The 21,593-nt window shown below is 38.6% G+C and overlaps 1 protein-coding gene across 3 annotated transcripts in view; it reads right to left on the reverse strand.

The window, feature by feature from the left end:
* USP34 (ubiquitin specific peptidase 34) overlaps positions 1–21,593 on the reverse strand; it is a 166,672-nt gene that overhangs the window by 37,330 nt on the left and 107,749 nt on the right. For all 3 annotated transcript variants that reach the window (XM_075203870.1, XM_075203869.1, XM_075203868.1), the window contains 17 exons: positions 20,589–20,693; positions 17,134–17,189; positions 16,797–16,917; positions 16,530–16,713; positions 14,597–14,760; positions 13,473–13,538; positions 11,919–12,065; positions 11,767–11,823; positions 11,506–11,583; positions 5,751–5,845; positions 4,776–4,948; positions 3,130–3,283; positions 1,738–1,816; positions 1,504–1,557; positions 1,305–1,400; positions 609–673; positions 450–525 (listed from right to left, as the gene is read on the reverse strand). In XM_075203870.1, coding sequence (XP_075059971.1) covers positions 450–525; positions 609–673; positions 1,305–1,400; positions 1,504–1,557; positions 1,738–1,816; positions 3,130–3,283; positions 4,776–4,948; positions 5,751–5,845; positions 11,506–11,583; positions 11,767–11,823; positions 11,919–12,065; positions 13,473–13,538; positions 14,597–14,760; positions 16,530–16,713; positions 16,797–16,917; positions 17,134–17,189; positions 20,589–20,693 — 1,770 coding nt within the window. The remainder of the gene's footprint in view (positions 1–449; positions 526–608; positions 674–1,304; positions 1,401–1,503; positions 1,558–1,737; positions 1,817–3,129; positions 3,284–4,775; positions 4,949–5,750; positions 5,846–11,505; positions 11,584–11,766; positions 11,824–11,918; positions 12,066–13,472; positions 13,539–14,596; positions 14,761–16,529; positions 16,714–16,796; positions 16,918–17,133; positions 17,190–20,588; positions 20,694–21,593) is intronic.

Below are 21,593 nucleotides of genomic sequence, written 5' to 3' on the forward strand. Positions count from 1 at the left end.
ATCTCACAGTGCTAATGATTACATATTGTACTGAACTCAGGAAGTAAAACATTAGCACTGCTAACCAGTCACAGTGTTAAACTTAAATTTCACAGTTTAGGCCATGTCACTTTATTTTAGGAATAGGCAGGCATGTGCAAGCAGAGCCGTAACTAGGGCTGTGTGATGGGCGACTGCCCAGGGCGCAACGCTAAAGGGGACGTGCAGTCTATCAATATTTTAGGCTCATTAAGTTGAAATTGTGGTCTAGGGAGGGGTGGCATTTTTTGTTCTTGCCCCAGCACTAAATAAGATACGGTTCTGTACGCAAGTATTCATTTGCCCAGTTATATTTCCATTGACCCTTATGTTTGAACAATATAAACCTATCAGTTTCCTGAATGACCAAGATAAACAGTAAATAGACATGTAATAAAATGTCTCCAGTCAGTCTGCAGACTGAGTTTTACCTTAGCAGTCATTAGAGACACTGCCTTAGGGTCGGGTAATGTGCTTGGTATACTGCTACACAGCTGCCACATAAACCTAGAAAACACAAGGTAATTATTTCACTCTTTTCTATCAGGTCATTAAGAAAATAGCAAATCATACAGAATATACACTCTTACCCAAAATATGTGTGTTCAAATATGTTCTTGTCCTGAAGAAATTGCATGTTGTCATGCCAGATCCACTGTGGAAAAGATACATTGTGATCTATTTTAACATTTTTCATACTGTTAACGATCAGTCAAAATTTGAGAAGTTATCGATAGAGACTTGGTGTAGACAAGACAAGCACAAGAGCAGAGTCTTTAAGCAGAAGCCAGAAACTGTATCTGCTTCATAAAGACCGTTCACCTGCATAAGTGGTTAGAAGGCTTTTCTGGCAGCTGATCAAGGAAGGAACTCATTTTTCCTTATATTACAGGACTATTTGCTGGAGCTACGTATGAAACTACATATGCATACTAAGGAAAAGGTATATGCTATGGGAAAGTAGATGTTTGGGCTGGTCATACAATGCTTATTTTCATTTCAGCAAATGACTAAAAAAGTATTTTACATAATAAAAGGAAACAACTAATTAAAACACAAACATAAAATGTGTTGCACATATTGAAAAAAAATTATGAAACCTTTAGTACAGGAACAGCTGCACGGCCTTAAATAGCTATTTATGTTGCATACTATACAACTTTACAAATTCAGAATATACTCCCTTATTCCCATGATGAGCAATGTCTCATCTGGCTGTGCAAGAGAAACTGCTATTTATATTGCCTACTACACAATTTTACAAATTCAAAATATAAAATATATACCTCAAGGAGCTCTGAGGAGACATCAAATTTCACCTCCTTGCTGGTTTCCTCCTCTGGCTCCACACGCTTATAAAACAGCATGTAAGCACTGTGGGTCTACAGAGAATAAATACAGCTGAGACAATTCTGTATAATCTGCTTGTATTATTTCACACACTAACACCACCTATCGCTAATGACTTCTCTGAAGTCTAAATACCTTTTCAAAGGAAAAGTCCATAAATTTATCTGTTACAGAGTCATATGTCTTTGTCTAAAGAGAAAAGAATGACAGGGAATTATAAAATTATAGAATTCAGAGGTTACACAAAATGATATTTGCTACCATGCCAAACTGTAAAAAAGACTAACACATTAATTTAGTCAATTTAATAACAAAAATATATATATTTAGATTAACATAAAATCTCCAAATGCCAACAACTAAACTTACAGTCATTTCACCACCAAAGCATTCTGAAGCAAGCTGAGCCGAATCAAATGGCTTCACTTCAGCATCATTGAAAAGATACCTGAGATAAAAAGTGTACATAAATAAAAGCAATAAAAGTTAAGTAAAAGGGAACTATACAAACTAATAACTAGGATTGGGCTTCACTGTGCATGCTCAACATTAGACATGTTTCTGTGCAATACACACACAATACCACCTTATTTTTATCAGAAGATTTTACCATTAGTATTTTCTGAAAATGCACAGTAGTTTTCTGGAAAGTGGCAGATAGTGGAAAAGAACACTTTTTCATTTATTAGCAAAAGTTGGCCAAACAGTTTAAACAAAGTATGTCGTTAATAGGTCCCAGACTGAAAAAAATAATGATATCCCATTTGTATGTGTTGACTAGGAGGAGGTGTCAGGAAAAAAACGCAACTACCACTTTTTTTGTGTGATATTTGATTTTTTTTTGGCAAAGATGAGATGAGAAATTTAGAAGACTAGACAACCTACTGCCTCAAACATTTGAGTCAATTACCCTTCTAACCCAAGCATAGGATGCATAATAGTGGAACAATTTTACTTCATTTACTAAATTAAAAGTTGTGCAAGTAACTTAAAAAGGTGACAATGTCATGCATTTCTGGTAAGCTGCTTGCTAGTCTCCAGACAAGAATGATAAACTGGTGTTAAAAAGGTGCCAGGAGTACATATATGCAATAAATACATTTCCTTACATAAAAGCCTTTCTTTGGTCATGGATGATTAGACAAATAAAGAAGGATTAGCCCTCTTAAAAAAACAAAAACAAAAGTGAAAAGTGAAAAAAAAAGTCCTCTTTTCCTATCTACTTTAACGTTATTTATGATCTTGAAAAAAAAGAATAGAAAAAGAAAAAGAACTTGCAATAACTACACAGGAGCACCCTAGTTTGAAAGAGGGCACATTTCCCTTCCAGACAAGAGTGACCCCCAAGGGTGTGTGCCATTCAACTAGGGAGCTTCAGCAACCTCATGACGGTGGGCACTGATCGAGGAGCCCCACCGCTTGTTAGCAATCAAGCCGCTAACAGCTCATAGTGTAAATTTTCAATGGCCTTGACCCAGTTGACCTTTTGAAGGAGGGAAGTAAATGTGGTTTATTTCATCAGTGTCTCCTGATCTCCAGTTATGTCATCTATTTCACAGAGACTGGGCAGCGCAGACAGTGATATCTTGGCATGTATACTACAACCAAAGTGGCAGCCTCTCAAGATAATTTTTTTCAAGGATCACACTTTAATAGTTCTAGCATTTATTTTAAAACGGTCCACATTATTTTAACAAAATATAATCTCTGTGAAGAGGTTCTTTGAATAGTTTTTGTGTATAAAAGATAATGACAGCTTACCACTTGTTATTTTTGTACGCATGTGGGTTCACTATGTCTCTGATGAAGCTGTAGTAGTGACCACCATCAGCAGTGCCAGTATGAACAGTCACCCCTATTAAATCATACTCATAGCTCTCCGTCTCTTTTAGTTCTTCACCATCCTCTTTGAAACCTAGAAGAAACGCAATACACATGTATATGGATATCAGCTATAGTACTAGGGAATTGGGCAGCTTTTTGCAGATCATAAATGAAAAAAATTACATTTACTTCTAACCTCCTGCCAGCATGTTGAGTAAATCTGCATAAAAGCTTGCAGCCCAAAAAGGTATAACAGCTTCACTACCTGTAAGTGTTCATATGTGTGTAACCACTCTTTTAAAATCTATATATGAGCAAATAAACATGACATAGATATCTCATAGGAACAGATAAGAATCTTTAATCTGATGTACTCCGGTGACCTGCAGATAAGAGCTAATCCATCCCCTAGGTGTGGAGACCAGCATCCTGAGTGAATGCTTTGCTTAATACCATGCAGTCCTGATCCAAAGTAAGCAATCAGGAGGTTCCAGCTAGACTAATTATTAAAGATGTGCTACCGTAGCTACATATCATCACCAGTTATTTATATAGCGCCACTAATTCCGCAGCGCTGTACAGAGAACTCATTCACATCGGTCCCTGCACCATTGGAGCTTAGAGTCTAAATACCCTAACACACACACACAGAGACACACACACACACACAGAGACTAAGGTCAATTTGATAGCAGCCAATTAACCTACTAGTATGTTCTTGGGGTGTGGCTTTCTGGTGACTGAATGAGCTTTGTGGTGGCAGTGACTGTAATCCTACAACTAGCGGCACCGCATTGTTGCACAGTTGGCATGCACAGATGGTGAATGGCTAATTTTGCCCAGCACCAGTATATGTGGTCAGTAATAGTAGGTTACTCATGGTAAGTGACACTTCAAACAATCTATAAACTCAGAACAGGTAGACTAAGTAAGCCTATTCTGTCACACTCACTGTTTACCATTTAAATTTTACATGCGCATGATTATGGTCAGTGCACATACTGGGCTAATTATTAGTTCAAACTGGGACAAGATAAAACAGACAGGGCTAAATCATTTGTAGCCAGTCAGAGCATTAAAATGTTAACAGTAGCACAGATTATTAAAGCTCAGCTGACTCCTGTTTGTCCATGTGAAAGCAAGTTTCAAGAAGAAGGGATTAGGCCAATATGACAGGAAGATTATGGTGCCTTTATATTAAAAAGGAAGTTCATACATCCAACTAAAGATAGAGTTTATTTGCACAAAAGTCTAATTCTACAGCAACGACTTTCAAGTTGTGGGTACAGACCACTAAAGTCTTTGCTGAATAAAGAGTGTTCTTATTATGAATATTTGACAAATATCTGACATTTAAAAAAGTTTTGAAATGAAAGAATCAGTGGTTGTTTATTATGCTGTAGAGAAAATATGTCTCAGGGGGACCCTGAAAATAAATGGCTTTAAAGCAATGGGTAATTATTAGCGCTTAAGAATATAGATCATGAAATAAATTTTTTTTAATGTATTTAAGCATGTGAGTCTTTAATAAGCTTTAAAAAAACAAAAACAAAAAAACAAACCTCAGATTTATCAAGCATTACCTTCTATTCGATCATTCTTTCCCATTAAAAAATCCTCTGTGTAAGGTGTCATATCCAATCGCAGAGGAAAAGAGAAGTGGGTATTGACCTTTTCCTTCATCATGGTGACCATGTTAAATGTGTACCGCATTGTATTAAAGCTCAATATTCTTGGCAATTTCTTAAAACAGGCTCTGAAATGAACATTTAAGGAAGAAATAATCAACATACATATAAATATCTCCATTCTCTCATATACCTACATACATATCTATATACATACATACATACATATATACATATCTATATACATATCTATCTGTGAATATATCTATATACACACACACACACACACACACACACACACACACACACACACATCACAGAGAGCAATAGGATTGGGGGGTGAGGTTGGTGAACAGCAAGACACAAAGACAGTCAAAACTAAGTAACGTGAAAAAAGCAGGCAAAGAGAAAGGCAAGAGCCAATTGCATAAAGAGAGTGAGTTGAAATTAGGATGTGTGCGCAGAAAATGGAGTCAAGAGGGAAACATGTAAAACAAATAAGCAGATAGCACAAAATGAGAATTATACAAGCACACAGATAAATATCTAAGTATGCAAAAATGAGAAATCACAGGCCAAAAGTTGAAAAACACAATAGCTTAATGAATGGACAAACTAAGTGATTAAGGAAAAAGAAGATAAAACCACAAAATGTGCTCAAGTCTCAGTAAACACTATGCCGTGAGAACAATTTATTGACTTAAGAAGATCTACTAAAAACCACATTCTAAATTGTCATTTTAAGTAAACGCCATATGTTTATTACACAACCCTTTCTCTATATCTGTTGGGTCTGCCTGCTCTACACTCCCAACCGCCAACACTGGAGGTGCATGGCTGCACCAAAATACACAGTTTGGAGAAATATAGCTTGCATAAAGGTAAAACACTAACAATGCACCAGGGAAGAACTCCTCGTATCACACTGACCTTTTCTCTGCCCGCACCTTCTTACCGCAGTGGGAACACGTGTACATATTGTCACCTTCCAATGTGTCTTTGATAGTGACTTCATCCAGTGACTCCTGAGAGGGCAGAAATGTTATTTAGAGAGCGCTCTAAAAATAGTCATATTCAACCAATTCACAGCACAACTACTTAAATACACCCCTACCACCCCTCCACGAAGACTTACAACATGAATGTTTTTTTCCCCTCTAGTTTTCATTAAAAAAAAAAAAAAAAAAGTCATGTTGAGAACTGCCCCAAAGCGTCCGCAGTGCCTTATAGAAAGTATACAGTAAAATAGTACATGATATAACAAGACCATACAATATAGGCAAAACACAGCAACGAGCAATGAGGTGATAGATGGGTATAACCTCTCACTATAACAGTATAAAGTTATATTATTCACCAATTATGCATTAACAGGGCATGAAATAATATTTTTGTGTGGTCTCCCAGCCATATCAGACAGGTTTACATTTATTTTGACATATTTTTGTGCATATTACAAAACATTACAGTGCATGTCAAATGCTATTGTTGATATTAGCTTGGTAATGTCCGCTTCTGACACATTATCATTTATTTATATAGCGCCAACATATTCCGTAGCGCTTACACATAACACTAACACATTTTCCAGTACCCATATCCATCCCCGGAAATAAATCTGTCCTCCACCAGTCTCCACTTCCTCTATTACTCATTTGCAACCAACCTCCCATGTATTTTAATTTACCTGCACCCCCACCCCCTCCCTCTGTAATTAAATTTTCCCCTTGCCCCTGTACTTCATTAATTCCCTCACCCACCCCCTTCTTACCTGGTATACAAGTGGAATGTAGAGGAGTGGATGTTCCTGGCTGGTCTCGCACACCAGGCTGCATCTCCAGGTCAATGACAGAATGTAAAAATGTACACCACTGTGGTGACGTCACCGGACTGATCTGCTCACAGCCAATCCGTGATCTTGTGCAGCAGCATGGTGTGTGATAGCCAGGGACAACCACTTTTTAGGCAAGAAGCGGCAGAGGAGGGGAGAGAATGAATTACAGGGGAGGGAAAGGCAGCAATGGGGCGATTTGTTTCTTTTTCTGTCCTTATATTCCTGACGGCAGTAAAAGGATTTGTAGAAAGTGGCTTGCAACTGTGAGGTGGCAGGCTGTTATTTTGTACTCTGCATTTACCAAATTGGATTTAAAGTCTACTTGACAAAACATTGGTAAAATATGTGCACAAATTATTATTCTTTATTTAAGGAGAATGTTTAATCATTTACATCAGTCCCGGTCCCAGTGGAGCGTACATTCTAAATCCTCTGTCACACAAAACATTGGGGTCAATTTTGTTAGTAGCCATTTACCAACCAGTATGGTATTGGACTGTGAGACTTTTGTGATATATGATGATGTCTAGTAATACGCAAATGTCTTCTATTTCTATGCATGTAAAAATGTACTAGGTCCAGTGACTGTACTTGTGTTTCAGTATAGTTTGGTGTCTTTTCCATGTTTGTGTGTGATTTGGGTTGAAATGTTTGCCCTTTAAACATTGAGTGGGGAAAGAAATTACCATGGAAACCACAATCTTTTGTTAAAAGGACTGGCCAAAAAACGCAGGTGGTCTGTCTGTGTCGGCAACAGCTTATGAGGGAAAATATCCCAATGATGATATTAACATTTATTTATAGGTAGTTACAAAATTCTTTTGCACAGCACAAAGAATTACAAAACCAAATACACAATAGTACAAAGTGTGAGATACAGTACATGTATCATTATTAATATAACAATGGTATAAACAATTTTAATAACATTTCATAGCACTATTGACATAACAGTAGTGACATTAATAGTTCCAAATGGATAGATTCAATTCAAGTACCATTACATGGCACTAGTGACATACAAGAGAGGAGGGTAGCAAAATGCAAGTAGTGTTACAAAAACATGGTGACATTATACAAGTGGTATTGCTGAAGACAAAAAACAAGTATAATGAAGTGGGGGGTAGTGTACGACAGGACAGCAAACAAGAGGGGATGAGATAAAGGAAAGCTTATATTCTACAGGGAGAGCATATGGAAATACGAGAAGCGCAATACGTGGAGTGTAGTGGAGTCGTCGGAAAGAACAAAGGAGAGCGCTCCATAGATGGGAGTGGCAGGAGAGGTTTTGGAAGCAGGAGAGTGAAACGAAGAGCTGTGATAGAGGGGGGCGCTGAAGAGGCATGGGTTGTTGGAAGCACAAAATGAAATGAGACTTGAAGGAGGATTGTTTAGAGTGGGAGAGAGATTAGTTTTAGAAGAGAATGAATTTAAAATGGAGGAAGTCAAGAACAGAGTAAGACTTTCTCAAACAGCGTTTTTTTTTTGTTTGTTTTTAAAAGAAAATGGGTCTGTTTAGGGTGCCAAGGTAGGAAACTGGAGAGATGGAGTCTAACAGGAGTGGCAGGGGCAACAGATATGAAGGCAAAGGTCCGAATTCGTTTGTAGAGGGAGACAGTCTAGGGGCAGTAATTGTAGAGAGGAGAGTTTTAACACAGGAATAGTAGGCATTATATGCTCAGGGGTCAGGACTGTTAATAAGAGAGGATTTGGACGAGAGTGCATTTGTCGAGAAGAATTTGAAGAAGAGGAGATGGTAGAGTAGGAAAAAAGGATTTTTATACTTATGTAAAATTCATTTTTCTTGCCCATTGGGTGATATCAAGAACATTGGGGTATAGCAAACTCTTAGCTTGAAGGATCCTGGCTTCAACAGCCACACCGTTAAAGCCAGACTTTCTAAACAGAGAAAAAAAAATGGTCTTTGACTTAACAGGACTGGCTGAAGCAAATATGACCGACCCACCGTCATGGAAAGAACATCGGTGTACCAGGCCCTCCGAGGCAAATCTGACACCACCACAATGACTGGAACACCTCTCTTTACCTTCAAAACCCTCGGAAGCATGGCTACTGAAGGTAACAGGTAAACCAGGCGGAACCACCAAGGAATGGACATGGTGTCTACCAAGAAAGCTGTAGATCTCTTGCCTTGAAGCAGAAGAGCTTGACCTTTTGGTTCAACTGAGACGCCGTCATGTCTACACCCGGTTGACCCCACCTGTCCACTAACTTGCAAAACAGCTCTGGATAGACAATACTCTTGGATAAAGAGTCTGCCTGCTCAGAAACTCTGGGATGAAAAGTGCCTTGATAGCCTGAACATGATTTTCAGTCTACTGAAAGGTCTTGTGTCTCTCTCAAATGGGTAAGGACTTCTGGTGCCAACTAGGGGATTGAAGTATTCCACCGCCGTGGCATTATCAGCTTTTCTGCTCTGATCAGAGCGCAGAACAACGCTTGCAGTTCCAACACTTTCATTGGAAGCCTGAATTCCTCCAGAGTCCAAAGACCCAGAAAACGGGTGTGAAGTCAGACAGCCCCCCAACCATGAAGCCTGTCATCCACTGTCACCAAAATCCAATCCCAGATCGAGAATGGGCGACCCCTGCAGAGACTGTCGTTCTGCAACCCACCAAAAGAGCAACTGTCACACCAGAGGGAAAAAAACAGAACACCTGACTAGAAAGTTTCAGGTAGGATCTGTTTCACCTCGACAGGAGTGCCAGCTGAAACAAGACATAAGATGATACCATCTTGCCCAGAACCTTCATGCAGAAGTGTACAGAGGTCTGTCCATCAGCCAATAGAGACCTTACCGTCTTCCACAAGGCCTGAATCTTGTCTGATGACAAGAACACCCACTGTTTGTGGATGTTGAAGAGAAAAGCCAAAAAGAACAACCGTTGGGACGGAGTCAAATTGTATTCCTTGAGGCTGAGGATCCAACTGTGGGACCTCAAGAGTCTGTGCCGTCACCTGGACATGGGACAAGAGTTCTGCAGGGGACTCCACCTTCAGAAGAAGGTCATCCAGGTAAGGGATGATCATAACCCCCTTTGGACCGCAACAGAGCAGCCATGACAGTCATTATTTTGTTGAAGACCCGTGGCCATACCAAAAGGAAGAGCTTGGAACTGGTAATGGTCCAACTAAACAGCAAACATGAAGAGGGACCGATGACTCTCCCAGATGGGAACATGCAGATAGGTGCCCCTGATGTCTAGAGAAATCATGAAATTCCCCTGTTCCATTCTGTGAATTACAGACAAGGGCTCCATTTTGAATCTGGGCACCCTCAGCTGGGTGTTCAAAAGTTTGAGAATCAAGATCAGCTTAAATGAACCGTAAGGCTTTGGAACAAGAAACAGGTTGGCATACAACCACAAAACTTTTTCAGAGTCTGGAAATGGAATAACCACCCTAAAGGAAATCAAGAACTGGAAGGCCTCTCGCAGAGCCAGTCGCTTTGACCCACGAGTGAGCCCAATGGATAATAACGGTCTGGGAGGTTACTCAAGATCTATCTCATGTCCATGATTGCCCGCACAAAAGCATCTGTGGTAGACTGAAACCACTTATCCTGGAAGAGGAGAACACAGACTCCTACCACATTGGACCCTTGGTGGGGAGAACGTGACTGCATGTCTGCAGACTTAGCTGCTGGACGCTTAGCAGACCAGGCCTGGCATCCGCACTGCAAACTACCTCTTGGTCTGGATGACTGACCTCTGGAGTACTGAACTTGTGACCTGCCGGAGGAACGAAAGGAGCTAACCATGGACATTCTGGGTTTAGGAGCATTAACAGGAAGAAAAGAACTCTTACCTCCTGTCACCTGACTAATAACGGTGTCAATTTCCGGCCCAAACAGAACAGTTCGAGAAAAAAGGGAGTGCTTCCAAAGCCTTGTTAGACTTCACATCTGCCTCCCAGGACTTAAGCCAGAGAGTCCGACGATCCAAGGCTGCAGAGGCAGAGATCCATGCTCCTATAAGTACCAAGTCCAGGGCAGTCGCCACCAAATAGTTAGTAGTCCTCTGAATCTGTTCCACCAAAGGAAGCAATTCAGAACTCTAGCGATAAACCCTCTAAAAGCTTATCCTCCAACCAACTGGGAGGAAGAGGAAAAGGAACTCTTCAACCGCCATGAAAACAGAGAAGGCTCCGCAGTCTCGGTGACTACCGCCTCTAGAATGTCCAGCCACGTATCCTCCTGGGAAGTACAAGTCAAAATCTGACTCATTTCCCAGCTGGGGCGCCACCACCTTGCTGTGATTAAACGAGGAAATCAGTGTAATGAAATTCTATATCCTCTCTAAAGAAAAGAAAACTCTTCTCCTACAACTGGGGGAAACACAGTGGTGTACAGTTGAGTTAGTGTCTGGTGGCAAGTAGCATCAGCAGCACCAGTAGGATTGGTCAGTAATGGCAACTGACAGTAAAAGGAAACCAAAGACAAAACTGTATCCAGCCAACAGGTAAGCCCTATTACAAAAGGGAAATGGGATCAAATGTATTTAAATGAACCAATCATAATTTTCAACTCTGATTTTGTGTTTGGCGTTTATATGACTGGAGAACTGTCTCTCTTGCTTGCAGCATGTTATATGAGCGTGTCCCTAATGTGCATCTATACCTCTCCCACTTCTTTGACAGCCATTCCAGCTCTCAGTTACAATATCCCCACATATTTGAGACAATAGCAAACACATAAATTACAAGCTTAAATTCCTACAATTACTACATACAGGGCTTTTGCTAACGCACAATAATGTGCAGAGACCAAGTGTAACTATGTTATAAGATTGCACATATGTGAAGTTGCTGTAAGTATTTAGTCATACTCACATAGATGTTTTTCATATCTGCCACCTGACATCTGACAGTGTAAAATTCTTCAGCTGTTTGACTAACATGTTCACAATCCTGAAGGAAAAGAGTAAAATTAACATTATGATGCACAAAGCAGGACACAAAGATATTAACAAAATGTATATATACACATCAACCATTTTATCTGAAACAAACTTAAAATTCTTCTAGATAGAAAGCAGGTACATTTTCCAATTATGAATATTTTCAATCCAGAAATGTTAGAAAACTGCTTACCAAAGACACAACATTGTTTGTGATGACGCCTCCAAATAAACTCTTCACTGTGTTTTTCTGTTGAGCATGGCAAGAGAAATAAAGAGTAAACTTTTTCACAAATCATATTCTTTTCTTTATTAAGAACTGCAAGAGACAACAGGAGAACTCACAAGTTCCGGAGACATTTCTTCAATCTTTGTAATGAGATCTGTAAAGAACTCAGTCATATCTTTCTGTTCCCCTGTGTTGAGTGGCTGTTTGTCCATGGTATATGTCTTGCAGAAGGGCCTGGGGTTGTAAGCTTTGCATTCACTTTCCTACAGTAAATACAATAATTGCAGCAACTAATTTTTACTAAAAGTACTGACATTCAACTGCAAATAGTTTTACCTTTTAAGCTTGTTGTAAAGAAATTGTGTACATTCATTCACATATGAAAGAAAAACTCACATCTCAGGAATATACAGAAAGTAGTACAACAAAAATCCACATATCCAAAATATACTGATAGTATAAACATAAAAAATTAGGACATATGGGCTAAATTAGCCATAAATAAATACACGCTGTAATTTACTATAAAACATAAGATCCTAACAAATCAAATGTACAGTATGCAGTTTATATAAATTAGAACAAGATGAGTATTGTGCCACCATTTTCTATATCATGATTTGGGCTTCAAAAAATTTTATATGGCCAGTTTCCCACAACGTACTACAGAATAAATCTAAATTTTAATGACTAGTACCTTAAGATATAAATTGTATAAAAATAAGTGTCTAGTGGAGTGCGCCCATGTTTCCATGGTTTTCGGAGCGATGTGGTGCCCCCATCCCTAGCTGTCCATTGTAAAACCAGCAGGTCCCAGTGGTATCTGGCCTGCCTTCTCCGCTTCCAAGTTCACTTTAACCCTTGAGGAGCGAGTGTGGAAAGGGGACTAGCGGTATTTGGTTCTACCCGTGGGGTCGGGAGAGCAACAGTGCCAGACACCTTTCTCTGTAGAGCCAACAGTATTGAAATAAATCCTACCAGTGAGCTGGACCCTAGCTCCACAGCCAAGCTCACTATAGCTACAATTGTGGGAATAACAGTGGTGTGCAGTTGGCAGTTACAGTGAGTGAGTGTCTGATGGTGGAATATCACCAGTAAAAGCAACCAGAAATAACAGATTACTGACTGTAAGAGTAACCCAGAGCAGAATGCCACCCTCCCAGAGAGGGTGGCAGCGTAAGCCCATTCTGTCACATATTCTAACACTTTAATGGAACACATTTATTATTTTAATGTACTCATATTTTTCCCTAATGCTGACAACTATCTCTCCCTTCCACTATTCTTTAAATCAAGACACCTATTTTGCGTTTCTAGCTGGCTTCTCCTAATTGTCAGGGGAAAACTATCTTCTTCAGCTGGGATGTGGGTGGACATAACAGCTGTGTGACAATGGTGTCATTGTGTCGCTGTCAACAAGGGGAAGGCATGTAGAAGACAGTATTTTCAAGAGGGGGCAAGAAGATCTCCACACTGTTGGGAAGAAGGTGTTAGAGCATGCCCCAGATACTTTTATAATCCTCATGAAGGTGCAGTTCTCCTATTACAGGAGTGAATGAAGGGAAGATTGAGCACTTAATTAAAGAAATAACATATTCGTCATTTTTAGATGACCAGAAAATAAATAAATACATCTTCATTAAACATTACTAAAGTGAAAAGAAACTTACCATTAAGTAAGTAAACATTTTTTGGAGTTCCAGCAAGGTTGTTTTATGTTTAATATCATCTGAATACTGCAAAACAAAAGTCAAACATATTTTTAAACATTACTATTTTTGTACATTTATAACCAGAACAAGGGGAAGGAGTTCAGACTTTGTGCTAAAATTTAAAGTGCCCAAACTTCAGGATGAGCCTCTATAAGCCATCTGCAAAGATGAATGAGAAATGTATAAAAAGTAGTAGTCACATTTTCTCAATTCGTACCATAGCTACATTCTTTGCAATAAGAACTGCCTAAGAAATGCAACCCTAAATTAAATTGGGTATAGGAATACCAAAGGCATGCTTTTTAATTTTTATTTATACTGACTGTAAACTTAAACTACACACTGGTGCAAAACACATTTAAAAGCACAAATCATTTTAGTGTTGGGGAAAAGGTTGTGGGGAAAAGTAAAATTTATCTTTTCATTATTATTTTATGTAAATTTTATTAATTAACTTATTATCATTTAAACATTACTCACCAAGTAGACTACAAAAGGGCAAAGTGGAGGTGGTGGTGGCCAGCAGGTTAGATCATCTTTGCATCTCAGTCCTACTATATCAGAGGGGGGAAAACCTGTGGGTGTGGACCTCAAATAGGGTCCCAGAATCTATTTTTATGGTCCCTTGATTGTCAGACACCCATTGACTTGAAAACCACCTCTTATGCGAGTCCAGAAAAATGGCACCCTAGCATTTATATCCTAGATAACAAAGTTGTGCACCACTATCTTTAGAGTAAATGCAAAGTAAATGTAATCTGTGTTTACTAAAGTGCAGGTTAGACTTGGATCAAGACTTTCTTGTCCTTATACAGCCTTCCCTCAACGGAAGGATCTTTAACAAAAACTAGCAGCCTTCCACTTTTGTTTCTTAATTCTGCTTTTGGCGAACAGGAGCCCAAGGACAGAATCAAACAGCTCCTGGATAATTTGCTGTAACAAAAAGCCTTATTTATGCAACTAATATTATGGGTGGTGATTTAAAAATAATTCTTGATGCTATACCACCACCAAGAACCAGCAAACTATGAAATACAAAGCATTTACTTATATACTACACAGACACTGTAACACTCGTATACCTTAGCAGTAAAGATGGCTTGCCTGGCCTCTGGTATCATGTACAACTGCTGAATGGTAGATGCCAGGTAACAGGTCGCTCCAAGATTAGTTAGCCCAACAAACCTGCATTCAGCCCGGACATCATCATGCGGCCAGTAGTCCCATTTGTAAGGTGCGTGGGAAGCTGTTGTTCAATACAATCAGTATGGTTAAGATTGTTCCATATTGTTTTTATAAACACATTTTGTTCAAAGGGAACATCAAAGATTGACAGCAATAAATCATACAATAACTTGAATTACAGCAAGAGACTCATGAAAATATTTTTATAAAGCTATTAACAACAAACACATCATGTGTTCTAAAAAGTTTCAGTACCCACCCGCTCGGATACAAAACTGACATCACACACATATAATTTTAAAAGTAACATGTTTTATGAATAATTGTGAAATAACTCTAAAATATATAGAAAATTTAGGTGTAGGTTAATTGGCAAGAATGTGAATATAGAATATTATCTATATATATATATATATCTATATATCTATATCTATATATATATTTATTTATATTTTCAATTAGTGGGGCAGTGTGCCAATAGATCGTTGAACTGTACAGATTTTTATATCAGAAACGTATTTATTTCTGATGCAGAAGGCATATGCTGGAGAAAATGTGTTTTTGTAAGAAAGGAAATGCTATGCTAAATAGGCCTTTTCATTTGTGTGAGTGACCAAGACATCTTTTAGCCTGAATGCACAGGAGGTTGATTTTTAAGACTTTCATCCTGTGTCTTAAGAGAGATAAGAAACCTGCTTATTTGGAAACCATACAGCACCAAGTAAATGCTCTTTATATTTATTTATAGTTCATATGAGATATACAGTACTGTGCAAGAGTTTTAGGCAGGCGTGGAAAAAATGGTATAAAGTAAGAATGCTTTCAAAAATAGAAGGTCCCTTGCAAATCTGAGGCTGCATTTCAGCAAATGGAGTTGGGGATTTGGTCTGGATTAATGGTGTCCTCAATGCTGAGAAATACAGGCAAGGAAGGTACGTATCCATCATGAAATACCATCAGTGAGGCATCTGAGGAGTCCTGGAAGTGACAATATGGCCCCCACACATCCTTGATCTAAGCATCATCAAGTATGCCTGGGATTACATGGAGACAGAAGGATTTAAACAAGCCTACTTCCACAGAAGATCTGTGGTTAGTTCTCCAAGATGTTTACAACAACCTCCCTGCAGAGGTCCTTCAAAAACTTTGTGCAAGTGTACCTAAAAGAATTGATGACATTTTGAAGACAAAGGGTGGTCACACCAAATATTGATATTGATATGATTTAGATTTCTCTTCTGTTCACTGACTTTGCATTTTGTTAATTGATAAAAATAAACATTTCTATTATTGAAAGCATTTTTTTCACACCTGCCTAAAACTTTTAAACAGTACTATATATCCACTATAAAGTATTCAATTCAGGGGTGTGCATCACACAATATATAACAATTCATTACACAGAAGTAGGAAAGATGTGTTTTATTAGGGTACTCAATGACTGTAAAATATTTTCAAAATATTTGAATACTTTAAAAATATTTTAATGTTTTTTAAATTTAATTCCCGAGTTCACCATAATTAGCAAAATATTTAAAATCAATGACTATGGGATAGCTGAATATTATTCAGTTATTAAATAGAAACCCAGATAAACTGTGCAGGAAGAACATCCCTCCATCCTTCTTCCACGACAGACCAGGTAGCGAAGTAAGCCCATTTGGTCACATGAGGTGAAGCAAATAAAGTTATGACAATGTGTGAATGGCCCAGGATGACAGTAAACATATCCGGTATAAGTCTTAGCACACAAATAACATTGCATTTTTTTCTTTAGCAAAGCATATTAGTACAAAATGCAAAAAGTATTATAAATAAGCTGGCTCTTACACTGCATATGCTGTGCCATTACCCAATTGTGTAACAGCCTGTAGTTCTCCACTGAGCCTTTCACCATTTCCACCAAGAGGTCATATGCTGCTGCCCGTGAAGAATGGGATTTACATTTGGGCTGGAGTCTGTCCTTTAGGCTTGGTAACAGAAATAGGAGGTTAAAAACATCTCTGAGAAACTCCTGAAAAAGAGAGAAAACCCATTAGACTTTGGTTAATGGTCAATAGGAATAGGGATAGACAGAGCATGACCAATAAATCCTACCTGCCCTTCCCTAGAAAATTTGAAGGGAGGTTTATGTTTGATGACACTGGTTGCAAGCCTCAGGAGTCCTGTCATACCATCATCTTCTATGTTACCATCCTGATAGTCTAAGATTTCCCGGCTACAAAAAAAAAAAAAAAAAGATAAATAACCACCAACAAAAAACAGAAAACTATAATTATTCAGACAAGGAAATGGCTATATCAAATGTAAGATAAGGCTACTGCCACCATCTACATCTACAATACAAATAAAGAAGCAGAATATCTAGAGGCACAAGAAGGGGTTGTAACTGCCAGATTATGACCATAAAAATAATAATAGGAAACAGCCCTACCTGCGAATGCAGTCTGCCAAATGCCTTGCTAATGCATCCAAATCAAGCAATGTTGTCTAGGAAAAAAAATGGAAACACTAAATCAAGCTGTTGCTTTCTCCAAACATCAGGAAATGTGATAAAAATACAAATGTACATTAAACTGTTTGTTCAGAGGCTGTTTCTTTTTTACCATAAGAGTGGGCTTTGAATACTAGTGAATCTGAGGTTGTACTAAAAATAATTATTTGTCATTTGTCAAGAAGTCTTCTGCAAAAGTTAACCTCAATTACATTCTCTTTGCTACAGTAAAGTTAACCTTGACAGCAGATTTATACTTTGTATCAGGGTGTGTAAAAAAGTCTAATATACTATTGGCTGTCAGCAATCTAATAGTAAACTTCAATGTTGAATTAGGAAATGTAAATTAAAAGTGAGTTATTTTTTTGAAACAAAGAATTTTAAAAATTCCATTCAGCTGCCCTTTCCTACTGTAAAAACTTATTGTAATGGATACTGCCTTCTTTCTGAAATGACCTTAATCATCCTCTCAAACTGTTCGGACAACTTTTTACCTCTGGAAATTCTATGTTTATTCTCCTCTTTCCATCTCTCACATCATATGTGAAATATTTGAAAGTCCCAATGAGCATGTCAATTCATGCGTACACACGTCTAATTATCATTTATTTGATTTATCATCTCACCCTACAACCTGTCCCCTCAACTCCATTCCCCCCCACCTATTTCTCAACTGCATGCTCACCTCTATCTCGTCTCCTCAACCTGTCTCTCTCCACTGGCACATTTCCATCCACCTTTAAATATGCACTCATCTCACCAAGTCTACAGAAACAAACACTCGCTCCAGAATCTCTCTCCAACTACCACCCTATTTCTCTCCTTCCCTTTGCCACCAAACTACTTGAGAGATTAGTGAACAAATGTCTGTCTCACTTTCTCTCCTCTCATTCCATTCTCGACTCTGCAATCAGGCTTCCGACCCCAATATTCCACTGAAACTGAACTCACAAAAGCGATCAATGATCTACTTACTGCAAAGTCTTAGGGTCATTTCTCCATACTCATTCTCTTGGACCTCTCTGCTGCTTTTAACACTGTTTATCACGGTCTTCTTCTAAACACCCTTCTCTCCATTGGCCTTCTTGTCAGTTCTTTCCTGGTTTACTTCCTACCTATCGTTCTGATCCTTTAGTGTTTCTACTTCTGGCACATCCTCCCCTCTATTCCCAATTATCTGTTGGGGTCACACAAGATTCTGTTCTTGGCCCTTACTTTTTTTCATTATATAACTTCTCTTGGGGCACCAATTTGCTCATTTGGCCTCCAATATCACCGCTATCCTTATGATACCCAAATCAATCTCTCTTCCCCTGACCTCTCTCCTTCTATACTAGCTCGTGAAAACTGTCTGCTATCTCCACATGGACATCCCAATGCTACCTAAAGCTCAACATTTCCAAAACAGAGCTTATTATCTTCCCTCCTGCCAGAGTCACCACCTGCCCTCAAATCTCCCTCACTATCAACACCACCACAGTTTCCTCAGTCCCAAGCCCGCTGCCTTGGTGTCATCCTCTATACCAGTCCTGTCGACTATGCCTTAAAAAACAGGGCCAGAATACACCCTTTTCTTACTCAACATGCTTCCAAAACTCTTATCCATTCTCTCATCTCCCATTTTGACTATTGCAACCTCTTGCTATCTGGCATTCCTGATACCCATATAGCCACACTTCGATGCATCCTAAATGCTGCTGCAAGACTGATCTTCCTCTCTCACCGCTTCACATCTGCTGCACCACTATGCAAATTCCTACACTGGCTCCCTGTGTCCTCCAGAATCAAAGTCAAATCACTCACCCATAACTACAAAGTCCTCAACAACACTACTCCTGCATACATCTCAAAACTCTCAACAAAATACATTCTCTCCTGCCCTCTTGTATCTACCTGTGATCTGCGCCTTGACTTGTCTTTGGTAACCACATCTCACTCCCGACTACAAGACATCTCCCGTGCTGCTCCCCACTTGTGGAATTCCGTACCACGCTCAGACTTTCCCACAGACTTCAAATCTTTAAACTCTCTTTGAAAACCCATCTTTTTTCTTCCCTTATCTCCGATAACACTATTTACACTATTGCACCCTCACAACTGCCCCGATCTCAACCCTAAGCCACATTTGCTCCTTTTGCTTCAGCTGTACCCTCTTCCACTTAGAATGTAAGCTCACTAATGATCAGGGTCCTTCATTCCTTTTGTTTTCATGTCTGCGTTTATTTTGTCTAGCTTGTATGTCCCCCTTTTATGTATGTACTGTTTTTCCCTACTGTACTGCAGAGCACTGTGCTACAATAATAATAATTTGTACGGCACCACCTGATTTCCACAGCACCGTACAAAATACAAACAGTACAGAACAATAAACAAATAATACAAAGACTCCAAGAGATCCCAGCATAGCTAGTAGAGTGAAGTTGGAGCAGAACACTAGGTATAGAGACAGGAGGGAAGAGGGCCCTGCTCGTAAGAGCTTACATCCTAAAGGGAGAACAGACAGACAGCAGACACAATGGTGAGTCACTTACATGATTTACCATTAGATCGGAGAGCTGCACCTCTCATAACCATCTGCTGAAAAGATTGTGTACCTATTTCTGCCTACACTGCTTGTTGTGAGTGTGCACACACTTCCAAATTTGCCCTACATCATTGCATCACTGATCGCGATTTTTAGGAAGTTTAGAAAACCAATTCAAACAAAGTGATGTGGTTTGGTATGATAAAACATGATCGTGGGAGCATACACACTCCTGCAGTATCTTACCAAACAGCTGTGAATCATGCACGATAATTGCATAGGTGTGCACCCAGCTTTTTTTTTGCATTTTCGGTTAATGAGGCAGAAAACTATTGCTTTCAAATTGTGTCATATGTTCATAATGAACCGTCCACAAGCATCAGTTTTAAATGCCTTTGTGTGCACAATTATGGCCGAAGGGTAATAAGCCGGCATGATGCTGGGTGGTTTCAGCTCCAGAGTACAAATTATGTAGTAGTTAAGGCTTAGTAAATCTAGATACTCGAGAATTCTATTTGATGGTTAACATTTGCTGCCTCACAGTACAGGGGTCATGAAGGTCCTATCTGTGTGGGATTCCTGCAAGTGTTCTGGTTTCTACCCACAGTCCAAAAACATACAGGTAGGTTAAATGGCTTTAGACATAATGGGTGTGGGTGTGTGTTAAAGATTATAAGTTCCAATGAGGCAGGAGTGGATGTGAATGACTACATATTCACTGAGTAATGTGATTGGCATATTTTAAATAAACAACAATGTACATATATATATAATTGTGATATTTCAGGTATATGCAACCACTCTTGTAATTTGTATGCTGCATTAAGGGTCTACAACCTTTTAGTGATTTTTGTTCATTTTTTTTCTTTACCTGGCTGGCATCTTTGACATGGATGTTATCAATCAGTTTACACAGTAACCAAAAATATTCTTTACATCCAGGTCGTAGAATAGTTTCTTCCTCATAGTCCTCTACCTATAAAAAAAAATAAATAAATCTGTATGTAGCCTAGAATATACAAGGAGAACAGAAAACTGGTAATATTAATAGCTGCATACTTTAATATGAACACCATTTTCTTGTGTACACATACACCATAGTTATAGCCTTTAGGCTTGTGAGTGCAAACCAGATTTTTTTATAAACCAAAAAGGACTAAACCTAGACTAGGATTACTCAGCATTGGTCCTTAAGTACTCATCACAAGTCAAAATTTGAAGACTTTCTTAATTATCCATGTTTAAAAATTTTATACAAGTTGTTCAGACATTATCCCATCAGTTACACAGAAATGCCATGACCTAGTGGATGCGATAACAGACCTAGTGCTGGCACTAAACCATAATAGTATAAAGATACCCAGAATAATAACATCAATATAATATTACTGGTCGAATCTCAATAACAGTGGTTAATCAAATGATGAATATAATACATTCAGTGTAGAAAATAAAAACAAAGTGTCCATAAATGTCAAGTTGATCAATCCTTCTATAGGTAGAAAAGAAAAACCGTTCATACTTCTGTAGATCCAACTCTCAAAGATGAATGTGAATGTTGCAAGCCCAAAAAAGAAGAGATTTAAGTATAAAAATACTTTAGCCAATGATGTTGCAATATCTCATGGTGTATGGTGAATATATACCAAAAATTCACAATGTGAGGTTTCTTTACTTTTATTCTACATGGTTTAACGAGGGAGCTATGAACAAAACAGGATATTCTTCCATAAAGGACACTTCCCTGCAGAAGGAAATTTCATGATATGCGATTATATGAAAGGACTTCTTTTTTCTTTTAAATCAAAGATGCAACACGTGAGTGCTATTGATTTTATCATTGGCTAAAGTAATTTTTGCACACTACTATATTTAA

This window comes from Mixophyes fleayi, chromosome 3 (assembly GCF_038048845.1).
Source record: "Mixophyes fleayi isolate aMixFle1 chromosome 3, aMixFle1.hap1, whole genome shotgun sequence".
Taxonomy (NCBI): Eukaryota; Metazoa; Chordata; class Amphibia; order Anura; family Limnodynastidae; genus Mixophyes; species Mixophyes fleayi.